Raw genomic sequence first — 27,297 nt, forward strand, 5'->3', positions numbered from 1 at the left:
GTGCTTAATCACCTTTTTAATTAAAATGTCATGAATCTACATGAGGCATTCCATACAGCCAGGTTTATATTAAGTTGTGCCTGCTCATGCTACATCATTTTCACTTAGTGATCTACATTTTCTAGATCCTATTGTATCAATACTTCAGAGTATATATTATGTGATACTAGTCTGGCAGGTAGGATACAAAAACATTGATATTAGCATTTTTATCAATTTAAAAATGTGTGTATCCCCGCATTCCATATAAACAATGTCTTTATGTTTTCAAAGGTTGTTTTGGGACAAAGCAATTCTAAAAAGGTATTACCTGTGCAATTACCCCACTGTTAATAATTTACTACATTCATGAAGGCTATCATTTTAGTTTGAGATTTATTTTTGGGAGCTGTTGTTCCTGGGTGAGCGTATACCATCACAAAGCCATTACGAAAAAACAATATAAAAATAGTGTTCTTTGCACTGATGGTCTCGTTTGCTCTTCCATGTCATTTATGATCAACAGAGGAAAAATTTGACTGTTTCAGAAATATTTAAAAGTTCCTCATAGCACCTTTAATACGTAAATATGGAAATTAAATTAATGAATGATTATTTTTACAGCAGTCATACACGTTCTCCTCACATTAACCAGCATTTAACTCCACAGCTATTTCCACTACAATTACCACCGATGCCTCTTCTTCTTCTAATTCAGATTTTTGTACCAATCACTTTGAAACAAAAGTCTGGAGATTTGTGAGTGAGTGAACACTTAAATCTTGGCAAAGCCCCGCTACCCACTGCTAACATGCTGTGTGTCTCTCTCTCTGTATAAGAAGAAGGTTTTCTTTGATGGTGCCTATCAAACAGTCACTATCACCCCAGGCAACCCCCATACGCCACCCCAGGGGACATTATCTCCAAGCCCACAAAGCTCACGTAGACAGCTGCCTCCACAACCCAACGCTTTGAACATTTCCTCCACTCAGTTTTTTTTTCAAGCTTTTCCCCTCCTAAAAGACTGACGGATAATTCTCTTTTGGAAACGAGAGGAGAAGGACCTCAGCCACTAGACATTCCCAGTTCAACACACACTACATATTTGGGTTTTAAAAAGGGTTGAGAAGACAGGATACACAAGATGGAGACATGTCAATAACTATGTTCCTTTGTTCAGCTGAGTTTTTAAGACAAATGGATGCAGTGAGAGTAGAAATGCTTGATTTATGGCCAAAGGCGCACAAAAAAAAACTAAAAAAAATATGGAAATACAATTTTTTTTTTAAAGATTATTTTTAGGCATTTTCAAGCTTTATTTGATAGTACAGAGTTGAAATAGGGAGACAGAGAGAGAGAGAGGGGGGATGACCTGCAGTAAAGGTCCACAGGTCGGATTTAGAACCCGCGACCACTACCACGAAGGCTGGAGCCAATATGGTACGCGCGCTATCCACTACGCCACCGGAACGCCCAGGAAATACACATTTTAATGGCAATTGTCTTCACTAGATTTGTTATTTTAGTTTTGAGGCCAACTTAAACTCTGAAGTTTTAAGGTAAACACTACATTAGCAATACCTAAATCGGAGCCAACTAATTATGTTTTTGTTGTTAATTAGTTGGGTCGAATGTGGACCGTTTTCCTTAAAAAGTAAGCATTAGATCAAGAGGGATGCCTTGAAAATGTAAGTTTTCCTAGCATTTTTAATGTGTGTGTTCTGGTCCAAGGTACATATCATGCTCGTACATGTTGCTACATATTGGCAGGTCTAGATTCCTACAAGTAGAACATTCAAATGAGGCAGTTTTCTTCAGAAATCCGCCTCACGATTCCGGAATTTCCTCAGCAAGAGTTTGCAGGCTAAATCAACTCCAAGAACACACCCACAGCCTCCCATTAATCCAAGAGGAGGTCACTCACATTAAAGGCAAACTTCTAATTAATCACATCAAACTTGTACATAGCAGCAGCCAGCCATGTCTTCCCACACTAAACCTGGCAACAGCACCTCCATGTATGTCTGAGGCCGCAATGTTCTCCCAGGAAATGGTGGATTGGGAGCCAGTTTCTGCCCAAAGTCAAGGAGTTTGAAATCTTCACAAGTTAAATTAGTAAGTAAGTTAGTTCAATGTAATTAGTTATGGATACACAGTTACATTGGAGGATACAGATGCATTGTTTGAGTGTTTTAGCGCTACGTGCTAGTTCTCAACAACTGTCCATAGAATTACATTTACATGACTTATATACTGTTACTGTATATATGTATATTACTTGGTATAGCTTGAGACAGGGCTCTGGATCTCCCAAGATAACTTTAGTTTAGTTTATTCAAACGTTATCATATCATTGAGAATTACCCTGCGTTTCATTTCATTTTCTATTCTACATACTACATCTGACAATAAAAAGAAGTAAGGATGCAGTAGGCAAGGCATTCTATTGGGACATACTTTTACTTATTCATTTCATCATAACATTGCGCCTTGATCTTGCTTTTATATCCGTCGCATCCCTGTTTGTTTTCATATGGAGACTCCGTTGTGACGTCACTTAAGGTGCGCACTGGATTGTGGGTCAGAATTGCCCGAATAGGATGCTGTTTTCGACACTAAAAATCACGGCCGGATGTAGTAGACATCCGGGTCTTTCTAACCATCCTAAATCTGGCCACAAGAATCGGGACATCCTAAATCTTTTTTCTACCATACTAAATAGTAGAAAGTATGCGATTCGGAACGCAGGGATAGTTTCATGATACACTTTAAAAGCAATGGAGGATACAGCTCAGAAGAATGACAAGCGCTACATACCCTGCTGCCTCTTGCCAGCCACAGAGACACTAAACCCTTATGAGTCACATAGATGGAAAGTCATAACTTCAAACATATCATCCAGTAATTATGATTTATTTTTGACATAATTGCCACAAGTAGTATAGTCCCAAACTATAAAATAATTAAAGTCACAGTTATGAGGCAACAGCCCTATAAGTTATATATATTTTTATAATAAATCACAACGTCCATATTTCTGGAACCTGGGCCATTAAAAAGTTGGCTGTCACTGTCGGGCCAAAACAATTGATATTATCGTCCAGTTGGGAGTGTCTCCATGTGGCCATAGAGCAATGCCAGCTGAAGCGTAGAAGGCAGCCCGGAAAAGCCTGTGTTTACCAAAACGGTAATAAATGAAGAGTTTAGTTTGCTTCACCAAAATCGTATTACCATTAATCTGACATACTCACATAGATACATTACCTCATGGCCATGTATCCTGCCATCTCTCTTTCACTCACTTCAAATGCACACGCCGCCAGCATGCACAAGCAAAGATCTTCAAGACAGCAGGCGCTGCTGTTGTATAAAACACTACCACGTTTGTCCAAAGGGGGCACTAGAATGAACAAAAACTGAAGGTTCATCTTGGTCACTTTAATATACAAGAGTATATCAATGAGGTACTTATGCATAGTGAGTCTGTTACCTTATGGAGATCGGGGTCAGTCATTTCGCCTTTTATTTGCGCACTTATTTAAAGCGTAGTTTGGCCATGTATCCCTAGGGTTAGGGTTAGGCCTATTCGTGTTCCGACAGGTGCATTTGCCCCAGGACGGCCACTAGGAAAAATACTGAACTATCCCTTTAAAGTATTGATTCGAGAAAAATAATTGTTATTGTGGATGTTCGCCAAACAACAACAATCAGGATTTGAGTTGAGTGATGTCTTTCACCACTAAACTTCATCATACGGGTTGTGTGAACATTTCTGCTGTTAATCAAAGAGATAGTGAAACACTTTGGTAAGCGCTCGGACAAGGCGCTAATAGCCGGCGAGCGAGATATGGGCGGATAGATTAAGATGGAGGGAGAAGGAGGGAGATAAAGTGGAAGCTAAGCCGGAGCACTGAGGGGCCGGGTCCAGTGATTAAAGGGGAAAGGGAAAGAGAGGGATGAACCACATGCAGCAGCTACTGAGGGACTAGTGTCTATCTGTGAGAGAGAGAGAGAGAGTGTGTGTGTGTGTGTGTGTGTGTGTGTGTGTGTGTGTGTGTGTGTGTGTGTGTGTGTGTGTGTGTGTCCGTGTGAAAAAGCTCTGAAACAAGAACCCACTGTCACGGTCTCTTAGCAACCGTCTCTGTCTCCCAGGTGACAGGGACTCTGACATCACTTCCTGTTGGTGTGTGTGTTTGTGTGTTTGTGTGTGTGTGTGTGTGTGTGTGTGTCCAGTGACCAAGTACCTGAAGTGTTTCATTGTGCAATAGTATAACCCGTGCATTGGTACTGTATACCCGAGTGTCTCGAATTATTTTTATATAATACTTTTATAACTCAAAATTAACTAGCCTTTTTATTTTTATCTAAGTGTCTTTTGTATTACCTAATGTCCCTCAGTTTATTAATAGCTTAAAATGTTCAAAATGTTCCCGGGAGTGCTAATTTCATCAAATTGTTGACCTTCAATACAATGACAACACAGTACTTGAATTTGGGGAGTAAAAAAAAATTAAAATATGATGATTTTAATATTTTCCCTAATGTTTTTGTGAGATTGAGAAAAGTTAACCAGTGTTTCTCTGTAGCCTTAGCGTCCATATCAATAGCAGGTAGGTGACACCATTATATTTGCTGTTGTGTGTGTTTGCACGCATACAGAAAGCATAGACACAGACTGTGTGGGCAGATATACATGTGAAGTGTGAGGCCTGTGTTGTGCGCATGCGGTCAGCCTGATAGATAGGACTCTAAGCCAAGGGAACCATGGCCAAGTGAAGCCATCTGGTAGGACTACTTGGCACAAGCGCACACCCTCTATGGTTCCATGACATATTGGAGTAGTTAAAATTAACACTGTGACACTATTTGGCAGGAAAAGACAGTGAACTATCCATTATTGTGTCTATTTCAGTAGCTCACACACTCTCACTCTCTCACTCACCCACGGTCTGAGATGAGAAGCAGGACAGTCAAGACGACGGTTAGGAATCACAAGGACAAAGTCTTCATGTACACTTATTCATAGGTTGTGTGTGTGTGTGTGTGTGTGTGTGTGTGTGTGTGTGTGTGTGTGTGTGTGTGTGTGTGTGTGTGTGTGTGAGTGTAGACAAATGTGCATCAACAGTAAAATATCTCCACAATGATATAAAGCACTTTTTTCAATCGTCTATGCTCCTTTTTTATTACATACTAAAAAAACAATTCCATTTCAGCAATAATTAGTCTAAACAGAAAAATGCAAAAATCTCAATACAAACAAGATGAAAAAATAACATTATTCCAGGTTTATATAATAACACGATGTGAAACTTATAGAAAAGTCGACTCTCCAGAAACATAATTGTCCTTTTTCCACTGGTTAGGCTTCATCCAGTGTGTGTGTGTGTGTGTGTGTGTGTGTGTGTGTGTGTGTGTGTGTGTGTGTGTGTGTGTGTGTGTGTGTGTGTGTGTGTGTGTGTGTGTGTGTGTGTGTGTGTGTGTGTGTGTGTGTGTGTGTGTGTGTGTGTGTGTGTGTGTGTGTGTGTGTGTGTGTAGCATAGAGGATTAGCGCACTGGCTGTCTGTCGCTGGTTTCGACCATTTACATGAAAAAATAATGCTGGCATTGTCTGCCCCTAATTAACTTCAGCTGCTCGCGCTCGTAAAAAAAAAAGAAGAAAAAACTATACTCATGATTTTGTTTCATAATTATGTTGAACATTTTGTAGCAATAATGCAACAGAGCCAGGTTGTGTGTATGTGTGTGTGTGTGTGTGTGTGTGTGTGTGTGTGTGTGTGTGTGTGTGTCAAAAACCTAGCAAAATGGCTGCCAAAATTCAACTTGAAAAAAGCCATTGTTAGGTAGTCCATATAACTTCCTTCAGATAAGGTCCATGAGTATCTCGTCCTCCATGACACTGGAGACTTGGGGCATCCCGGGCTGGGGCACGGCGCCGCGCTGTCCCATCATGATCTGACCTGCACACACACACACACACACATTTTTATTCTTTTTTAGGTTTTTTCTATTATTTGCACAATTTAAAAGAATGACAAAAGATATCAAACGAACGGATACCTTACAGAAGCTACGGTGGCCTTCGAGAACAAGAAGATATAGTTACTAAAGATAGCATCATCCACCACTACTGCCTCAAGTCTTTCAACAATATCTAGTGATGAGGTGAAGATGTATTTAGTTATTTATTCTATAGTACTTCTTCTTCTTGGTCTTTCCCCAGGACGCCCACTATATATAAAAACTTGTAAGGCCGTTAAGTTTGTCCATTCTTTGCTTCTGTAAAAACATGGCGGTGCACCCTGCTCCTATGTAGATATAAAAGGCTCATTCTAAAAAGGTTTTAAGACATTATACACTGATTAAAACATACTAATAAATATTATATTCCATTTCTTCCAAGTCTGTTCTGAAAAAAGTAGGTTGGTGAAAATGAAGAGATCCAAGCTCTTTCATTAGTGTCTCCCTTTGTTTTTGTAACTTTCTACAGGAGCTACTTTCTCAGTATCGGGTGTATTTTTAGGTGTCCATCTTTAATTAAACACACAGTAAGCAGCCTACAAACGAGTTCATTAGTTTAAATGATAATTGCAGTTCAAAGAAATGTCTTTGGCCTCAGATCCGGATAAATTATTTATATTGCTACACACTATTGTTTTCCCCCCCAATCACACACCACAGATTTTCATTAAGCGTTTTTTTTTTTTTTTTCATTCTAGCTCCCATGCAGCCATCTGTTTGTGAGGTCAACTCGGGGGCGCTTGGTACTTGATTAACATAGGTAAACATCAGGCCACATTACAGTTGTTTACAGTGATTTAAAAATGATTACATCGTGCAGTATTGTAGTGCACAGTGTGACAGCTGAGTCAACTAGGAAACTAAACACTTTCTTATTCAATTTCATGTCAGAGAAATCCTAACCTAAACACCAAACAATGAGCAAACATAAACGGATAACGTGGTGGTTTCATTGCAGAACTAAAGCCAAGCCCCTATTCAAAAATAAACAATATGCATAACAGTCAAACAACTGCATTGAACTTCTGAAATCTTCAAATGTGGAGCTTTTCAAATAACATATGAATGCACCCAAAGTTCTTCAAGCTTTTTCAATAAATGTGCATGAAAATAAAAGTAAGTTTGACAAATATTCCAGTCCAATAAAGCCAGTCTCTCTTGTTAGATAAAGATGGCTCCATTTATTAGGTTTTTATATATATTTAATCATAGAGCTCTATTCTATTACCCTGTTTTTTTAATGTGGTTTTTAAGAGCCATGCTTGTCATTTTGTTCATGCTTAACATATTTTTGTGTTTTGCTGAATGGCCATAAAAGGAATCTTGAATCTTGAACATGCAGTGATGGGATAGAAATAACTTAAAACTAGATTTGCCACATGATGCTACAGTTGATTGAAAAAAGCTCATCTCCTGTAAAAAGTATTTTAGAACAAATTGTTGTATAATCAACCTTATCATCAGTAGATTAAAAGGTGTAGTCATTGATCTGGAGAATGCTTGTTGACAAAATAATGTTTTGTCAAATTAAGTGAATTCTCTCATGATCTGCTTACCTGTCAGTACTGTATGCGCTCAACAACAAAAAAAATCTGGTGTTAATACACAGCCTAGACTCCATAAACAAAGGGGGCCCACCATAGCCACGTACAGTTAGCTCACAGGGATCATGAGGATTCACTGATTTTGACACAAAAATAATTTGAATTGTCTCCAGAATCACTGCGTCCACCTTTAATGACCTTTCCTCTCCACTCCCTCCCCCTCCCTCCCTCCATAGTCGCTGCTTCACTGACCTGCTAGCGGCTGCCTCCACTGGCCCTGCATCTGAGCGCCCCCTCCTGGTGTGGGATGGACCAGCTGCTGCCCCAAACCCTGGTGCATCATCCCCGGCATGTGGGACACTGCACCCTGCTGCAAACACACACAAACGGGAGAAAAAAAACGTTAATTTCAACAAAAAGACACACTTCCACAAGAGCAGTTGATATGTTTATAACAGCATTTTCAATTAAAAAAACTAATATTTGCAGGACAAAATGATATCATGGAAAAGTCCGTCAAAAGTGAATAACACATGTGTAATGAAATCAAGAATATATGAAAGTTTCAGTTTTTGAATTAGATTACAGAAAAAAATGAACTTCGAATCCGGCTCGTGGTCGTTCTCTAATAATAAAAGCAAAAATGCAGAAAAATTATCTTAAAATTAAATAAATTAAATAAAGATATTCTATAGTATTCTCTTGTCTTACTGGCTGCTGCTGGCTGAGCAGGAGGCTGCGTAGCTGGGGGTTGGCCCCTGGGTTGGTGAGGCGCAGGATGGGGCCTTGGGGCGGGGCTTGTCCCCCCTGAGCGACCTGATTGGGTGGAGCGCCACTAACCGGAGGCTGCTGGTTGGCTGGTCCCGCTGCTCTCATTGCCATCTGAAGGAAAGTTTAAAACGGTCTTAAATTGCATTCATGTCATATGAAAAGAAAATACAATAATTATGAGCTAAAGTTATGAAAACTACTAGTTATTAACAACAGAAAATTTATTGTACAAGATACCAAGACCAACATACCTGTATACTTGTCATTTTCACTTGGGTTAAAGGTGAAGTCAGCTATTCTAGGGAAAGCTTGTTGTCAAACTCAGTGAATATCTCACTAGCTGCTACCCGTCTAAACTGTGTGTGCGCTGAAAAACAATTCAGCGTTAATACACAGCCTAGGGTCTGTAAACACCCCGAGTGCAGACAGGTAGGGGACCATGGGAAGATATTCACTGATTTTGACAATAAGTGATTTTGACAACAAGCGTTCTCCAGAATCGCTGACTCCACCTTCAACTGTAATGTGTTTAATTGTCTTTGATGAGGAAAGATAGCAGTTGGGAAAGGACCAATGTAAACCAAACCACCATGTTTTCTTGCTTTAGTTTTGTGTTACCTCATGCTCAATGCAAACAGTTGTGATTTGAATAAGATAGACGTGCGTAGCGTGTTATCACTAGAGAGTGCTTTTCAATGGCATGCTACAAGAGGAACATCCAGCAGCGACTGGTAGAGCCAACACATGCTGATAGGATAAGTTGTGGTAGCAGAGGGATGGTGGGGACTGTGTGTGTGTGTGTGTGTGTGTGTGTGTGTGTGTGTGTGTGTGTGTGTGTGTGTGTGTGTGTGTGTGTGTGTGTGTGTGTGTGTGTGTGTGTGTGTCATTTGCAGAGAGTATAGAGCAAAATCCTGGAACTAAATGATGATGTTGCACTTAAAAAGCTGAACTACCCGTGGACTAGAGGTGGGAATCTTTTGGAATCCTACCATTCGATTCAGAATCTTGGGGTCACGATTCCATTCCAAAAGGATTCCTGATTCTAAAAAAATATTTCTCGATTCAGTTTTAAAGAAAGGACTTCAGGATCTACTCCAGTCCACTGTGTGCTAATAGGTGCTGTGACAAATTGTAGCATGAAAGCTAATTTAAGTCCATGTCTTATCTATCAGGTCAACATTACTGGTGGCAGCGAAAAACAGATATTTACCAAAAAAATTACAAATCAATTCAAAATCTCAGGAGATAGCAGTTGCGATTTTTTTCCGACACCACTCCTACTGTGGACAAACCCTGAACCCGTGTACCGTGTGTCAAGAGGCTACTGCAGGTCTCACCATGTTATTCTGCCTCTGCTGCTCCTCCATCATAGACACCTGACTAACAGTAGGCATGCCCACCACCACAGACTGGAGAGAGAGAGAGGGGGGGAGGGAGGGAGGGAGAGAGAGGGGGGAGAGAGAAAGAGAGAGGGGGACAGAGAGAGGGGAGAGAGAAAGAGAGACAGAGGGGGAGAGAGAGGGGGAGGGAGAGAGAGAGGAGTGGGAGAGAATAGACAGTGGACAGTGGAGGAAAAGGGTTACCAATAAGAGTTACCATGCAGAAACCAGCGTAGTAGTAAAGGTGTTTTAAAGTTTAAACATAACAGGCAGTGTGTGTGAGAGGGGGGGGGGGGTGTTACATAGTCATGCCTGCACAGAGAGAGAGAGAGAGAGAGAGAGAGAGAGAGAGAGAGAGAGAGAGAGAGAGGTGTGTTTACCTGCTGCTGTACGTTGCCGTGGGGACCGGGGATGGGGCCCTGAGGTCTGTTGAGAAAGTTTTGGTTTGGAGCGACCTGACCGGGCTGCATGGGACCGCCACCTCCGCCCAACTGCTACACACAAAGACAGACAGACAGACAGACAGACAGACAGACAGACAGACAGACAGAGTGAATAAATATCAAGTATATACAGGCTACCGCTGGGGTTTTCAGGTTAAATTAAAAAGGAATACTGTAGTTCATTTATTTTTTTCATTTAGCTCTTTGCCTCACTCTCTGGCTCAAGAAAAGGCGACAGAAACCGTTCCTGTAACTTCGTGTGCATTTTTTTGAATTAATAAATTCTACACAGTCTCTGATATTTGGATGATTTTTCTATTGTAATAATGGTTTCATCATAATCTATATTTCCAGCAGGTAATGGCTGTTTGCTGTGTGTTAACAGCCCGGAGAGTGTGTCGGGCTGAAACTAAATATACACTCTTCTTTGTTCGCGAGCGCAGATGGAAAGCAGAAAACAAACATGGAGAAAGACGATAAACACCGGAGGAGATTTAGCTTCAAGCACCACCTGCTGAGGTGTCAGCCATTTTGGAATTTCACGCTTTCAAAACAAACTTGAAGCTTGAAGACTAAAGCCGTTAAGCAAAGCTGGGGAGTGAAAAATGTCATTTACAGCAGTTATCCATGTTTCTATAAGCCACGTAACAAGACAGTTAGTAAATAGTTGCTTTTGGCGGATTTTGAAAACACACCTGTTAGCTATAGCTTCTGTCTATTGAGGAATATGTCCCAAAAAAAAAAAAGGAGACGGCGATTCTGGACAACACTAGACCTAGGCTCTGTAAACTGGTGTGTTGCTAGTTTACAGAGGCTAGGCTGTATAATAACAATGGATTTTTCTTTGTGCACACACACACACACAAACAAAGTACGGACAGGTAGCAGATCGTGAGGAGATATTCACAAATTTTGACAAAATAAATATTATTTTGAAAACAAGCAGCGTTCTACAGATAATCCTAACTCCTTTCATAAACATATTAGCATTCAGTTTAACCCCCAAAAACAAAGGATTACAAGGATTTAGTGAATTTGGGTTTTGCCAGGGCCTTTAAAAACTGAAGATGCACTCAGTCTATTTCACATTATATTTTTAGATAGCAGTGTCACCCAGGTGCCATGGTAACTAGTTTTTTGTTTCGCGGAAGGAGAGACAAGGGAGAAGAAGGAGCAGAAAAAATGTTTTAACTACAGAAAAAGCCTAGCGGAGAAAACACCTTCACCCATCCATCTTCCCGAGCCTAAACAAATCACCCTGGGATAGCGCTAGTGCTAATACGAGCGCTACACACAGCTGTAGGGCCTTTTTAGGGGACTAATAAAACAGCTGCCTCTTTCGCTCTGTTCTCCTGTCTATGATTTATCTCCAGTTTTTAACCCAGTAACCTGCAAAATCCCAGATCCACGATTTAAAGCCCCTGTAAACTGTAAAATCCAAATCCACAAAATCCTTCTTTGTAATTTGGGGAGTTAGTTGCATGATAGTAAAGCATCGGAAAAGAGTTAGGCATGTTTATCAATCTAAATTAAAGATATTGACAAACTTTACAGAAATTTGGTTTAGATGAGGCAGGGCTATGCTCTGGTTGTTATGACGCAATAAGTATTTTGAACCAATCACGGCTCTTCTCTGCCTGAACGTTCTATAAAAACAATGACTGTTGCCATGGAGTCTGTTGATACTGGCCTGTCAATCGGTCTGGAGAGTAAAAAAAAAACGGTTTTATTTTTTAAACTTAGTTTTATAATATTTATGAATGTTTATTTTTCAATCAGATTTTTGTAAAGGCTTATTGAGAGACCCAACTTTGATATCATATATAGATTTAAAAAAATATATATTTTAAGAAATTTAGAACTGCCTCACTTTTTTGGGGGGGAAAAATATTCAATTTGTGTCTTGTTGTAAACGTTCCAACCTACAATCTGGTTCCTGAAGAATGCCAGTGCAGAGGAAAACCTTAACTCAAATTTAAATTACATTAGATTGCCGTAGCGCTTCCCTATTAGCGATGCAGTGCTAAATATGTTATGATACACAAGAGAGGGAAAAAATAACCTTCATTACAATTTCATGTCGCCTGCCTTCCTCTCAAAGCCCTGATGTTTATACAGACACAGATTCAAGTTACAGTTACATATGAGGCAGACACGCGTTAGTACTAAGACATAACATTTACAGCAGGTTGAGTTAACATGATCCGCCATCACCGTTGATGTGAGCAGACTGCTATGGAGAAATGTATTCTAATTCATGTAAACGTAGACAAGCGGCTGCATTTTTTAAAACACATAAATGTTGCTGCTATGGGGAATGGATGGTGCATTGTTCCTAAGCTACACTGTTACGTATGGGCTTGTGTTTTGATTGTGTCCCGACTATGAAGATGCACTAAGCTTGAGTGAAGCGCTTTGATGGAGCAGACAGCTAATCCAGAAGACACATTTTAAATCAGCCAGTCTCTCCAGGGATGAATATGCACTGCAAAAAATAAAAAATCATACCAAGTCTTTTGGTTTTATTTATAGTCAACATACAACACCAACTTGTACCTGTCAATGTATGAATTGACATGCAGTTTCCTCAATTTTAGAACTAAATTCTTGTTACTGTCAATGCTCAAAGGATACGGAGTGTGTAGTAAAGAATAGACCTAACAGACTACACAATGCAGTGTTGAGGAACTATTGAGTTAAAGATGCAACTCATTTAAAATAAAGAGTGCCTATTATGTGCCTATATTCCCTTCGCTTTAAGCAGAGATAACCAAATGGGAGAATTTAGCTAATGCTAGCCCCATTAGCCTCTATTCAAGTGAGACGCCTTAGTGGCTGCTGTGAAGATACTGGGCGCACTAAACAAAATGTCGATAACAATACACCTTAATGCCGTAAACAATGAGACTCAATTCCCTGCTATGCCTCGATAATACGCTCTCATTATCACCTCCCTTTTGTCTACCCCAGTCCATAGTAAAACAAGGGATATCCATGTTAAATGCAAGACTTTTAAGACCGTTTTAATGCCACTTAAGATTAGATGTAATGCCAATGTCAGGCCATACTGGCAAAAGTAGGAAATTCATATAATTTAAAGGGACAGTTCAGTATTTTTTAAGTGGGGTTGTATGGGGTACTGAGGCATAGTTAGTCTGTTACCTTATGGAGATGGCTTTCAGTGCAGTCACTATAAGGAGTTTAGGGGAGATGTAGGTGCAGCAGAAGTCAGCCTTGTACTGTTGCAGAGGGGGCCTGCGCTGACAGCCATCTCCATAAGGTCACACACTAACTATGCCTAAGTACCTCATACAACCCCACTACAAAAATACTAAACTATCCCTTTAAAGGCCTTATTTTAAGCATATTAAATTCAATGTTTATTTTTTTTTTAATGGTACATATGTAGCGCTTTTCCCTGGTTTTTCCACAGACCGTAAGCGCTTTGCATTGTTGTGTACACATTCACCCATTAACACACACACACACACACACACACACACACACACACACACACACACACACACACACGCACACACACACACACACTGATAGCAGCAGCTACCATGCTAGCCCCCTCCCCCCACTCACCGCTCTGTGCTGCTGGACTTGCTTGTGGTTGGTGATGACTTGTCTGATGCCGTTGACGAAGCCGCTCTGGTCGTTGGGAATCAGCCCCATAAAGATTCTCTTCTTGGAGGAGAAGAGCAGCATCAACACACGCACCTCACAGGGAGACGTGGTGTGGGGGAAGTGCACACAGCCCGCCTACACACAGGGGCACAGGGGATGGGTTAGTTAGGACACTGAAATGGTGGGACCCTTCATTTGAATTGATTTGATTTAAATGTATTTTGACCTAAGTAAAATAAAGCAGAAGGGGTCATACAGAGAAGAACGATATTACACAAATAGATAATATGACGAGATACATGAATGGCAAAGCACAGTCAGACTGACTACTCCGTTGATGTGACGTCACTTCCGGTGCGCACTGGATTGTGGGTCAGAATTACCACAATAGCATGCTGATTTTCAACACTAAAAATCTCGGCTGGATGTAGAAGAAGGCATCCGGGTATTTTTAAGCATACTAAATCTGACCACTAGAATTGGGACTTTCTAAATATTTTTTTCTACCATAATAAATAGCAGAAAGTATGGGGATTGGAACACAGGGGTAATGTAAGAATGTAAGGTCTGGAACCCCCTCTAGAGTCTGAACCACAACACTGCAACACCAGTGCAACAGCTGGACAGAATGTGGGACATCTTGCGCTCACTTGCCTCTCATTGTAAATGCATTGCGGTGACAGACACTGAATCATGGATAAGATTTGGGGACACATGGAGGGGGTGACACACTTTAGGAGGTTCAGGGAAAGGTAAAAGATCTTGGATGAAGATTAAAAACGTACAAATCCGTTGGTCATGATGCGGTAGAGGCCTTTCAGCGACTCCAGGTCTTTGTTTGTGAAGAGAAACTGAACCATTCTGGAGTTCCTGAAGAGGTGGCCGAGGGTCGTCTACGGCAACAGCAAAAGAGAGAGAGAGAGAGAGGGAGAGGGAGAAAGAGAGAGGGAAAGAGAGAGACAGGGAGAGAGTGAGAGAGAGTGGGAGAGAGAGAGAGAGAGAGAGAGAGAGAGAGAGAGAGGATGATGTCATGCATATTTTATAAGCAAGTCACTGCTGCTGCAAACAAGAGCTGACACTTTCAAACAACATAAACAGAACAATATAAATAGTGGCTCACCAGGAGCTGTTGTGGAATGAGCTGCATGATGAGCTTCTGGGGCCACTGGTCTGTGTTTCTGTTTCACACACAAGCACAGGGACACAAACACACACACACACGGGCACAAAAACACACGGGCACAAACACACACACACACACACACACACACACACACACACACACAGGCAATGTTAGACTGAGCACCTTTTAGTAAAGATAATGTCCACGTTTTTGAAAATACACACACACACAAATACTCACAGGTTTTCTCCTTGGTTGACGTGCACCTGACACGGCAGAGAACGTGTCAGTTTGGTGGCTGAATCCATAGACGAGGCTTTGGGTTTCTGAAGGGATTAATACAGAGAGAGAAATGGTGAGGAGGAGTGACACAACAACAGACTTTACTTTATAGGAATCAATTAATCAATTCAAATACAGAGCCTATATGACATAACCAAAAAAATGAACAAACAAAAGATGTCAGCCATTCTTTCAATATAACAAAGGAACCAAAATCTAAAGCGCCAAATAAGCGACGACAATTAAAGAAATTGAACAAATCCTGTTTGTAGTGCTTGTGAAAACAGTGTTTTAAACCGCAGTGTCTCGCCTTTTAAAGAAGGAGTTAATTGGAGCCTGAGATGTGGACAGGAACAAAACATTCATATTTGAAAGCATCTGCCTTTAAATATTCTTTTAATAATTGATTTTATTAATTAATGAATGCCAGCAAAAGCATTCTGGAAAGTCAGGCCTCATTTTTACATAACAAAAGCTCTGAGAGATTAGCTGATTGAAATGGAGCCAGTACAGAATGAACCATAGTGAACGCTGACTGCACTCGGAGCTAGCCAAGTGTGTTGGCATCTCCTGTGAGAGTTTTTCATCAACAACCGCTTCTTCAAACTACTTTTAGTGTGTGTGTGTGTGTGTGTGTGTGTGTGTGTGTGTGTGTGTGTGTGTGTGTGTGTGTGTGTGTGTGTGTGTGTGTGTGTTGAAATTCTCCTCAACATTACAGATGACTCCAGGAGGGGAATCACTTACAAGCGGGTGAATGGGAGGGTGAAATAGCTATGATTAGGGGAAATATGTCACGCTACGGATCTGTCCAATGATTGAAAGAGATTTCTGAGCTTCCAGTTTGTATTCCGGTTCATTTTAAAGGTGTAGTCAGTGATTCTGGAGGGACTCTTGTTGTAAAAATCACTTTTTCATCAAAATCAGTGAATATCTCCTTACAATCTGCTACCTGTACATACTGTGTGTGTGCGCTGAACAATCTGGTGTTAATACACAACCTAGACTCTGTAAACAGGTATGTTGCTAGCTAGTATCTGCGCTGGGCCCCCCTTTGTTTTACATACCCTTTGTTTTCAGCGCACACACAAAAGTACGGACAGGTAGTGGATCATGAGGAGATATTCACAGATTTTTCACAAAAAGGGAATTTGTTAACAAGCGTTGTCCAAAATCACCGACTCCACCGTAAACTGACTATACGATCATTTTGACAAACGGGAGAGGGAGGATGAGAGCGCGGTCGATAGCGGCGATTGATCCGAGTCTGTCCCACTAAAACACAAACACCTGAAGGCACCGTGTGTGTGTGTCGCACAAAAAGCCATTAACATCAATTTTCCCGCCTCAGCGACTTCATCGATTTGACCTTGAGCTAAACCGATAGCAGGAGGCAGTAAAATGAGGCGTAATTAATCAGACTGTACAACCAGCATTGGCAGGTGGTTATTAAGACTTACCACAGCCATAGACAGAGCTGGTGACTTTAACACTTTAACACTGAATTAATGAACAAACTATAGGGAAAGCTTACTAAAACAATAGTTCAAAATCTAGAGAATTACTTAAAGGGATTATTTTCTTTAAAATCAAGATTAAGATCGAAAGAGAGTACGTATCCGTCAGGGAAATACAAAATAGAGTTGGTAGCTGGTTAGCTTTGCTTTGCATTTAGACTAGTCTGAAGAAAAACTCATAAAAATATTTGAAAAATACATGCATAAACTTTTTGGAATATTCAAAAGCTTATAACACACACACAAAAAAGAAGACTTAAGACATTATAGTTTTAACATGTTAATTAGGGATGGGACCGATTCAGACATTTGTATTGATCATTTTGATATAGCTGCAATCCACTCATCGGAGATCCAAATTCCATAGTCCATTTTATCAAATTAAGCCTCTGCTAAATTATTTGTATTCCCGGTGGGGTCAAAATGTGAAATAAAATTATTTTTTCACATGTCGCACTCTGACTACTGTATATTTAATTCTAATTTAACAGCAGAGGCATCAATCTTGACAATTTTCTCTTAACCCATTGATGACGGCTGCTGCGCGACGCCACATTGTATCTCCTGCCGGCTGCTGCGTAGCGCAGCATTGTTACTTTATCTAATTTTCATGGCGTGTGCAGCATAGAATGTACCGTCATTGGTTCAAATACACATGAGGTGGATTTTGTTGATTTTTTAAGACCACGTGACCACCCAAATGTTGTGTGGTTTGCCGAAAATCACGTCAATAAAAATAAATAAATAATTAAATAAAATAAGTAATAAAAAAAAATAAGCCAGCTGTGTCCGCGATAGTGTATTACAGAACAGTTAGTGCCGTTCGGAGCGCAGAATCTAGGTCTACTATAGGCTACTGACAAAAATCACACAACACATTGCATCTATTTATTAACAATATTTAAGAATTTAGGCTATATTTTGCTGCTCCAACTCAAATTCAGCCCAGCCAGGCGATAATTAAGTTTCAGTTTCGTTTTCATCTCTGTGGTATACAGCCGTTTGGACCAGCTGATCGGGAGTCATTCTGCGTTCCAGTTGTATTGGGAAGTCGGATTTATGGTGCCAGTGATAACTGAACTAAATAATAAAATAAAGCTATCTCCTCCTGCCTATAGCTGTGTATCTTTCTCTCTCCACTGCACACTCAGTCACTACTATCCATGCTAAAAGGAAGAAGGATTATAACCTAATTTAGCACATTATTTTTAAATATTTTATATTATTTATTCTTTTTTATTCTCCCCCATCTAATTTTGACGATTGTGTTGGTTTGTAAGCGCTAAGGGAGCATGTTTAAATAAAACCTGTGAACCTTACCTTTTAAATGTATTTTATTTAATGTTTCTATGTGCTACACAGGCTTAGATATTCAGGTTTTGGTAGACGTTGACAATTCGTACAATTAAAAAAAATAAAAAACTCAGGCATTAAGGACATGCATCCTAGATTGCCATAGTCATCAATGGGTTAAAGAAAGGTTTCTACTTTAGTTTTAGCTTAATTTTCAGGGGCACAAACCACCTTTTATAAAGTCTTTTTAAGTTTTTTTTAGCATTACCTCTTGCCACTCCAGAACACCGGTCCACGCTACGATCTTATTGGCCGTGCCTTGGGCCTGTCCAATCGGGTTAGGAACGCCTTGCACTCCAGACCCACCCGGCTGTCAAAAAAATGAAATCGTACATGTCAATTCAAAGGAAAAGAAGAGACAGACTAATGCATTACTTTCAAAAAATCAATTAAAAAAACCTGCTAAATCCAATCTCTTTTAACATCAGGCGAATGAATGAAAAGAGAGAATAGACAATAGTGACTGTATCAACAATGATGTTCTAGGGAATAGGGAACATCCATCGCCGTTTGCTTTTGATAGTAGAAGGAATATTTAAAATCCATTTTGATAGAAGACTTCAGACACTGTGTTCGACAGAGCAAACTCAGCTCTAGGCGACTGCTGGCACGGCAACACAGAAGTGCCACTTAACATCTGAAAATATCTATATGATTTAAACATTGATAGTGTTTACAAAGGGAGGGGGGGGGGAGTGAGTAAGACAGATCAAGTCCTATTATTTACACTCCACAGAACCGTTGCATAAGACAAACTAACGGCAAACAATGTTAACAGCATGGATCCACTCCCAAGAGAAGCCGTTCAAAATGCACACTTTTTAATACCTAGATTTAAAGCTATAGTGTGTAACTTCTGTTTTTATAACATCACTGTCGGCGCGTCTATGTGAGGTAAGCCGCCTGGGGGACGGGGCATGGATTGTATTTCTTCTGCTGTACGTCCAGATTTTCTCTTGGCAGTACTATCAACAACTGAAATTTGTCTGCGGGCGACACCAGTTTGTAAACGCTGCCATACTGAGAAATACAGAGAGAGTTATGTGGAGCATAATTGCGTCAACTAGTTCGGAAATGGCTTGAATGTAACCGTCATTCATTTATACGAAATTGAAGTTACGCACTATAGCTTTAATTAGAGGCTGATAGCAAAAATAAAACCTTTTCTGTCTTTTGGTCTCACATCCAGACTACTGTAACTCTACATGTGACGAGGATGGAACGTTTGGTATAAGTCTCATTAAAATGGAAGAAAAGTGTTACATTTTATTGAACATTTTAAAAAGGATAGATTTTTCTCTTGTTAATGAGAACTGACCATGTTGGGTTGTACTGAGGGCACTGTGGCCTGGTTGGTGGGTGGTTGCTGTAGAGGAGGTGCTTGTGGCTGTTGATTGGCTAAGGGCTGTCCTATGGGCGGGCCCTGCTGCTGCTGCTGCTGCTGCTGCTGCTGCTGGATGGGGGGGACCTGTTGCTGTGGCATCATGGACTGTCCCGCCGCGGTGACCGTTGCTAGGCTGGGCTGGTTGAGCTTCACCCCGGCAACCGATGGGATGGGGGGTTGCCCGGGGAACGGAGGACCTGGGTTCACCATGCCCGGGACTGGAGGAAGACAAACACAGCACAACAGAGACCAGGATGAAGAATACATGCGACTGTCTTTCTTCATTATACAGGTAGATCTAAAAACTGTTGAATAACATATAAAAGTCCATACAAAAGTGAAACATTCATATATTCTATATGCATTAGACAAAGGGAAATAAGTCACTCAGGCCTTTCCTTTGTTTTGATTTGATAATTACGGCTTACAGCTCATGGAATAAAAAAATCCAGTGCCTCAAAATATTAGAATATAACCTTCTGAAAAGTATGTTTATTCTAAATTCATTTCTCATGTGTAAATCACCTAGAATAGATGAAAGTTTCACTTTTGGAATTAAAATATGGAAAAAAATGAACTTTCCATTGATATTTTTTTTTTTTATGCATCTGTATATCAAAATTGTACTTAACTACAGTACTAGAGTTTATATACTTTGTTACTGTCCCCCCCTCACTGCTTCTTAACACCCAGCTAATGTAAATGATTCCCCAGTGCCCAGCAGTTACTCACAGCGACTCTTCTGGTTGTTGGCGGCCTCCACAGCCATCTGTGCGGCCACCTGAGCGGCAGTCATCTGGGGGTTCTGTGAGCAACAGATTAAAGGAAGACAATGGCGGTGGAAACGTCTTAGTGAAGCAACATAAACACCACAGTCTGACACAGAGCCAAATGCAATGCGGTGAGAATTAGTCTCCAGAGTCCAGACAGCCTGAGCACTGTGTGGCTCCTGGCCCGTTTACCTGTGTCACAGCCAATGGAAAAGCTGGAAACCTGGTCTATAAGAGTGAATATCACTTTATGATATCAATGTTGGGGGTCTCGATAAGCTTTTACAAATATCTGATTGAACATATTTGTTAATAAATATAATCAAAATAATAATAATAATAAAAAAAATTTTTTACTGTCTAGAGTCTAGACTGTTTGACAGGACGGTGTGGGAGTAGCCGTTTCAAACATTTCTCCATGGCAACAGTCATTTTTTATGAATAAAACATTGGGGGGAGAGATCTGCCGCAATTGGTTTAAAATACTTATTGGTTCATAAGGACCAGAGCATAGCCCCGCCTCATCTAAACCAAATTTATTTTATGTTTATCAAACTTAAAGACAATATCTTTCATTTGGATTGATAAAAATGCCTACCGGTAACTCATTTCAGATGCTTTACTATCATGCGACTTACTCCCCAAATAACATAGTTAGAAGGATTTTGTGGATGTGGGTTTGCAGTTTAGAGGGTCTTTAAGGAGAGAGTTACCTGGTAGGGGTGAGCTGTGTTGATGGGGGGAGGCGGCTGCTGTGCTCCCACCAGAGGCTGACTGACAGGCAGCGGCTGGAGGGGCAAGACGGGTTTGACTGGACCAGGGCCCCCACCTAAGGAGGCTACAGACAGAGAGACAGACAGGCATACATACAGGGGGACAGGCATTCAGAGAGAGACAGACAGACAGAGAGAGAGAGAGACACACAGGGAGACAGAGAGACAGGCAGACAGCCAGACAAAGAGAGACAGACAGACAGGCAGACAAAGAGAGAGACAGACATACAGACAGGCAGGGAGGCAGGGTGACAGGCAGACAGAGAGATAGACAGATAAGTGTATGTATTGTTGTTTTTGCTTTACATTTGTTAGACTCGACATCATTGCAAATGACCCCTCAATTGATTTCTCGAGTATGAATAAAGTTTAAATGAAAAAACAGTGACAAAGCGCAAAATACAAAAACAGTGCCAATAGTAGCTGATGGTGTATGTCCTCACCAGGCAGTGAGATGCCTCTGACCAGCACCATGTGGAAGGGATCCTGACTGTACTCTGGATGGGGCTCCACGGCGCCCCCCACTGGAGACGCTCGCTCAAACAGAGAGCGCAGGGCCGGCAGCTTCCTGGGAGCCACCACAGAGAAGTGGATCCCTCTCTGAGAAATGGCACACAAAAAAAATCAATTAAAATCAAATATTTTTGCATTTTTACTTGTTATAATTGATTAGTAAATCAAATACCACTGAAAACAAACATTTATAGAATATTTTGACACAATTAAGTTTGCATATGTAAAGGAATGCTTCCCCCATACGGAACCGGCATTCTATCATTATAAAATCGATATTATAATTTATTGCATGGCACTTTGAGAATCCTATGTAAATCACGGCATGCTACAGGTCTGTTATTTCCAGCAAGACAGACCGCTGTCAAGGGTTTAATGACCGTTGCTATGAATAGGAAATATTGTTGCTATAGGGATGTTCTGACCGGCATTTTCACATCCTCTCACAACCTCCGTTGACTTTTTGGTAATATTCACATCACTTTATTTAAAATGGAATTGTTTCCAAATATTAATTTCAATATTTCTGGAGAGAACGGCAGCTTTGAGACATGGCTGAGGGAGCAACAGTCACCAGAAAAGGTGAGAAAAAGACACAAGGAGCTGGACGAACGACATGTCAACCAGGTAGAAGAAGATCGGCACGAAATAAATACAAAAAGGAATACGGTATGGGCCATCACAACCTTAAAGGAGTGGCTTGAGGAAAACAATAGGTCAAAAAACCTTGAAACATACGGGGCAGAAAACCTCAACAGCTTGCTGCGGTCTTTCTACCTGTCGGTACAGAGAAGTGACGGCAACAGCTATTCTGTAGCCAGTTATATGACCTTGAGGGCTGGGATATGTCGTTACTTTACTAATCATGACATTATTAATTCTCAATCGTTCAAGTCCATTAACGGCGTTTTCAAATCAGTTGTAAATACGCAAAAATGGAAAGAATGTCAGCCAGCACCATCCTGCCCTGTCACAAGCGGACCTGCGGCAACTCAGAGGTTCTGAAGTGCTACTTGTCCCATTGCCCCCCTGATGCCACGGCCTTTTACCTGCACCCGCTAAAGAAAGATCAGCTCCTACTCAACAAACAGCAAGTGTGGTATTCTCTTGAGCCCATGGGGCAAAACTTCCTCGGGCAGATGTTGCCAAAAATCAGCGTGGCCGCCGGACTACAGCTTGAGGAGCAGCGCTGTCCAGCTCCTCTCTCAGGCTGGCCTCGGCAGCAGGGAGATTATGACTGGACACAGGTGTGAGAGCAGCTTGAAGAGCTACTGACGCCGAGCAGCACAGATCGGGAGAAGTGGAGCAATATCATATCGGGAAACGACAACAGATCAAGTTAGCCGCTCTCTTAAAGCGGATAGTAGACTAGTCTCATATCGTTATTGCTTTACAAGTTGTAGCCTAACATTAAACCATGTGTTCACAGATGTGCCAGCTGCAGTGCCACAGCAGGAGTACAACACAGAAGTTGCAGAACCCCAGCAGGAGGAAACCAGAGATGTGACATTTAATGTCCCGCATGACGTCCCTTTTTCTCTTTTCAACTTCACCATAAACTACAAATAGCCTAGTTACCGTCGCTAGGAAGGACGTTATGGGTGTTCCGACCACAGCGGACTGTTTTTATTTATTTGAGTAAACCTTGCTTTAATCAATATTTTGCCTCACATTGATTGATTAATTTAGTTTGTAGCCATGTAATAAGCGAGTGACTCGTTCGCTCTACATTATCCCTTACATAATGAATGAGGTTTTTGTTCCATCAGTCTTCCCTTGGCCCAGCTGTCCTGTTAATCGTAACTCTACATTGTATGATGTGTGATGTCACGCATGGTAAAATGTAGGGTTAGACTCTTTCTGCCTTTTCTCAGGATAGGATGAACCGATTTCTAAAATGTTTGCACATTTATACTACATAGGATCTCAGAGTTCAATACACCTTCATATTCCCACCGGTGAAGTAGGTCATTAAGGAGACAACTCTCCCTTCTAGCTCTTCTTTGAATTGTTTAAAATCATGACACACACACATGACATAACGACTCACGTCTCTGAAGATTTTGACCAGGTTGTCTGCGGTGCAGCCGGTGTATGTGACGCTCTCCACAGCAGGTAGCAGGTAGGGAGGAGAGTTACACAGCAGCACACACACCTTGTGGGTCTGACCGCTAGTGAAGGCAGGTGGAGAGAAAGAGAACTTTGGTTAAAAGGTGCAACGAGGAACTTTTGAATCAGTTTTCTCTGATGATTATAAAGTTAATGTAACAGCAAACAAGACCATCAGTGCCAAAGAATGCTATTTTTATATAGATTTTCTAAATGCCTTTGTCATGGGTACGCTCACCCAGGAACAACAGCTGGCGTTAGTAAAAACACTACCGCTTTTGTGTTCATTCTTACACCCCGTAAGAATGAACACAAACTGAAAGTTCCTCTGAGCACCTTTAAATGTATGCAAATTAATCCAAGAAATAAGTGAAAAGTGTGTAAGAAAACCCCCTGGCTTACATTTGTTCTCTCATCTTCTTGAAGTCGTCAAAGAGCTGCAGCCCCACAGACAGGCCCTCTGCGATCAGACTGCAGCTTTCTGCTCCACCGCCCATGAACCTGGGTGAGGGGGGAAAATGGGGGAATTGTTAATATATGCAAAATCACACAGGACAAATTAATTCTGCTATGATTTCAAATGAATTAAAAGGCCAATGTGAAACCATCACAATGTCAGCTACATAATAATTAATTTCTCAGGGATACAACACATTATTCCCAATACATTTTCCGAACTTTTCCGTGAAATTTTACCCAATTTCCATAACCGTATTTGAACCTGTTTTGCAATCATATGGCTAAATAATGACATTCTTACTGCCTTTTCTTAAGCCATGTGTGACATTTTTCATTTAAAAGCCATACACAAACTTCCCAGGCATTCTTCTGCAAAGGGCAAACTAGCAATATTTTGCATAACGTCGTTATCTAGACATATTTTTATGAACATGTTTTAAACTAGCGAAACATTTGTGTAAATTCAAAAAAATTCAAAAACATTCAGTTAATTCCAAAGCATTTTAAAAGGAATGGAAAAAGTTTTTTTTTATTTTTTTTATCACTTTTACAGGAATTGAATGACCGTTGTTGTAACCCTGGATGACTTACTGTATGCTGTCGATCCACGAGACAAACTCAAAGGCCGAGCTGGTCGGTGCGTGACACTGGACGTAGGACTCAGGAGCGCAGTCCACTGTGTTGAACACCACCAGACCGTACTGTGTTCCGCCATACTAGACAGACAAGAGATTTAGAACAACATTATAAAACAGACTTTTCTTCACAATTATTAATGGAAGAGTACAAAGGCAACAGGAGAGGAGAAAAAATAAAGGAGGAAACACTCACATCACCACCAAAATCTGTTTCAGCCGGGGGCCCTCCGTTGAAATACCTACGGAAAATAAAATCAAAAATTAAATAGCGCAATTCAGATATATAGATAAATAGATACAATTTAAATCAAACCTTGCAATAAAAATACAAATAAATGCTTTTTAAGATAATTAACTTGAATTCATTAATAACAGCATAGCAGGAGTGTCTTAGTGCTCTTACTCTATAGCTGGTAGGATGTAGTTTTTCCGGAGAGACTCAAAGTACGGCCCGAGGTTTGCTGTCCCTTCTATGACAAACACCACGTCGGCCACCTGGTTGGTCCCAGGCTTAGTGGAGGGCTCCATGAGCACAGAGCCTGCCACCATGGAGCTGGACAGGGGACAGGAGAGAGAGAAGGCTTTTTTAATGTAAATGGGAAATATAACTGTTTAAATGTTTCAATTGTGTTGTGTCTTTATTAGCTTGTTGTCTATTTGATGTATTTGCATTGTATATTGTGTTTGTGTTGTTGTTTTAGTTTTGCATTTCTTTGACTCGACATCATTGCAAATGAGGTCCCACATCAATTGATCTGTCAAGTATGAATAAAGGTTCAATGACATTTAAAAAAAAACAACAACATGGAGAGATGAGGCCAGTTCAACCCAGCGGATTGTAGGCATGGGTCAGTAAGATACTGGACTGTATGATAACCTTGAGCAAAAATAACAGTTTTTCACGGTATCACTGTATTGCGCTAACCGGCTCTCAAATGGGTTATTTTGAAATGTCTGGGTAAAAAAAAACAACAATCTTTTACATTTTAAACAACAAATAGAATATTCTTATAGAAGATTTTTTATTTCTCAAGATTATTTTTGGGCGTTTTTTTCCCGCTTTATTAGAATGTTTGGAGAGACAGAGAGGAAATGGGACAGAGAGGGGAATGACATGCAGAGAACAACACGGGCCGGATTCTAACCCGGGTCTGCTACTATGACTGAGCCTCTATGGGGGACGGATCTGACCAATACACCACGAGCGCACCTTTCTCAACATTATTAGTGTTGGGAGGTGGGGGGCACTAGTAGCTATAATAATGGTTTTGAAACTGTGACTTTTCCAAACAGTGGTAAACCTTGAAACTGGTTATCGGCCCATGCTTATCCTCAATCATATGCCTGACTATCAGCATGTCATAATGGTGTCATGGGAACTATGACTATTGCATGGATAGGGAACCCTCCTCTGCGTTTCTTTCACATTTCCCTTTCCCTGTAACAGGGTTTTCTTTAATCTGAATTGAGGTTTGTAAGGACAGTGTGTTGTATATGTACAGGACAGATTGTAAAGCCACTTGGGAAAATTCATGTTAGTGACATTGGACTCTGTATAAAACTGATCAGATAAAATTAGAACAACGTTATTGTCTGCTACAACTTGTGACAAAATGTCTTCTTTCTAAGTTCAAAGAAAATACATATAAGCAGAAAGCAGTGATGAAAACATTGACAATACAACCAGTGCGAAAAGAAGACTGAATGGGATAAGTTGCTTATGTTTTACTGTTCATTTCATTTGTTAAAAAAACACAACTGGCGACAATGAACCACTATAAGAGTTGTCTGATAAAAGTTTGATTCAAACAATTCAGCTGTTTTTGCCTTGAAGTTGTTGCAAAAACCAAGTTAGGAGTTTAAGTTATTGTCTGGCTAACAATAAGGTAACTTAGTCCAGCCTCACTCACAGTTAAAACTGATATATCCTCCCTTACTCGTACTATAAGCCTATTACCACGGTATGCCAAGTTAAAAAGCCTTGAAAACGAAAGCAATAGCCATAATCTGCCAATGCATGTGAACTACTCTGAGCTTTTCCTTTACTGCTAGCTTAGCTTTCAACGTCATGGAGCCATTTCAACAAAACACAGATAAAATAAACGTATATACAAAGCGAAGTGGGCTGACCTGGTGGTAAACGGCCGCCAGTGGAATCGTGGGATCAGTTAAACAAAAATAAAGGTATAAATGTATAGAAAGTCCCCCTGAATTAGCGCTGTCTGAAAAGCACAGCAGCTAACACATTTATTTGTTGTATTTTTGACGGAAGTGACGCCCACAAACCCGCCCACAAAAAGTGACGTAGAGCTAATCCTCTTCTTCGTCTCTGTTATTTTCCGAGTGCTGCCTCCTGCCGTCCAAGATTCAATGTGGAAGTTTCCAAGTCAAGTCCTGCTGTTTGAGTTTCCAGTCCTTTCGAGTCATTTTAACCACAGATTAATAATATATTTACCCACATCTTGTATGCTTTTAAAATCTGTATTTATTAATTAAACTAAAAAACAGACACTGTGGACATTTGGTCTAACCGAAAGATGAGGGGATTCCTTTGTGTGACTGTGCACTGGATAGAGAAAGAGGCAGAGAGCATTCAGCTAAAGTCCAATCTC

The 27,297-nt window shown here is 40.7% G+C and overlaps 1 protein-coding gene across 2 annotated transcripts; it reads right to left on the reverse strand.

Annotated features, from left to right (window-relative positions):
* Positions 1-5,391: 5,391 nt before the first annotated feature.
* med25 (mediator complex subunit 25) lies at positions 5,392-26,950 on the reverse strand. Of its 2 annotated transcripts, none has more exons than XM_080044640.1 (19): positions 26,816-26,950; positions 25,089-25,238; positions 24,879-24,924; positions 24,639-24,763; positions 23,991-24,089; positions 23,530-23,650; positions 21,410-21,566; positions 20,907-21,031; positions 20,156-20,228; positions 19,358-19,641; positions 18,248-18,349; positions 15,131-15,216; positions 14,888-14,945; positions 14,553-14,660; positions 13,726-13,902; positions 10,072-10,182; positions 8,253-8,423; positions 7,794-7,911; positions 5,392-5,936 (listed from the first exon to the last, which is right to left on the reverse strand). In XM_080044640.1, exons 2-19 carry the CDS (start codon positions 25,232-25,234, stop codon positions 5,839-5,841), a joined length of 2,205 nt encoding a protein of 734 aa, XP_079900766.1. In that variant the 5' UTR covers positions 25,235-25,238; positions 26,816-26,950; the 3' UTR covers positions 5,392-5,838. The 2 variants fall into 2 exon arrangements, with proteins under 2 accessions (XP_079900766.1, XP_079900765.1); XM_080044639.1 differs by having other exon boundaries at positions 10,072-10,185.
* Between the last annotated feature and the right edge of the window lie 347 nt (positions 26,951-27,297).

The sequence above is a fragment of the Ammodytes marinus genome, assembly GCF_949987685.1.
Source record: "Ammodytes marinus genome assembly, chromosome: 16".
Classification (NCBI taxonomy): Eukaryota; Metazoa; Chordata; class Actinopteri; order Uranoscopiformes; family Ammodytidae; genus Ammodytes; species Ammodytes marinus.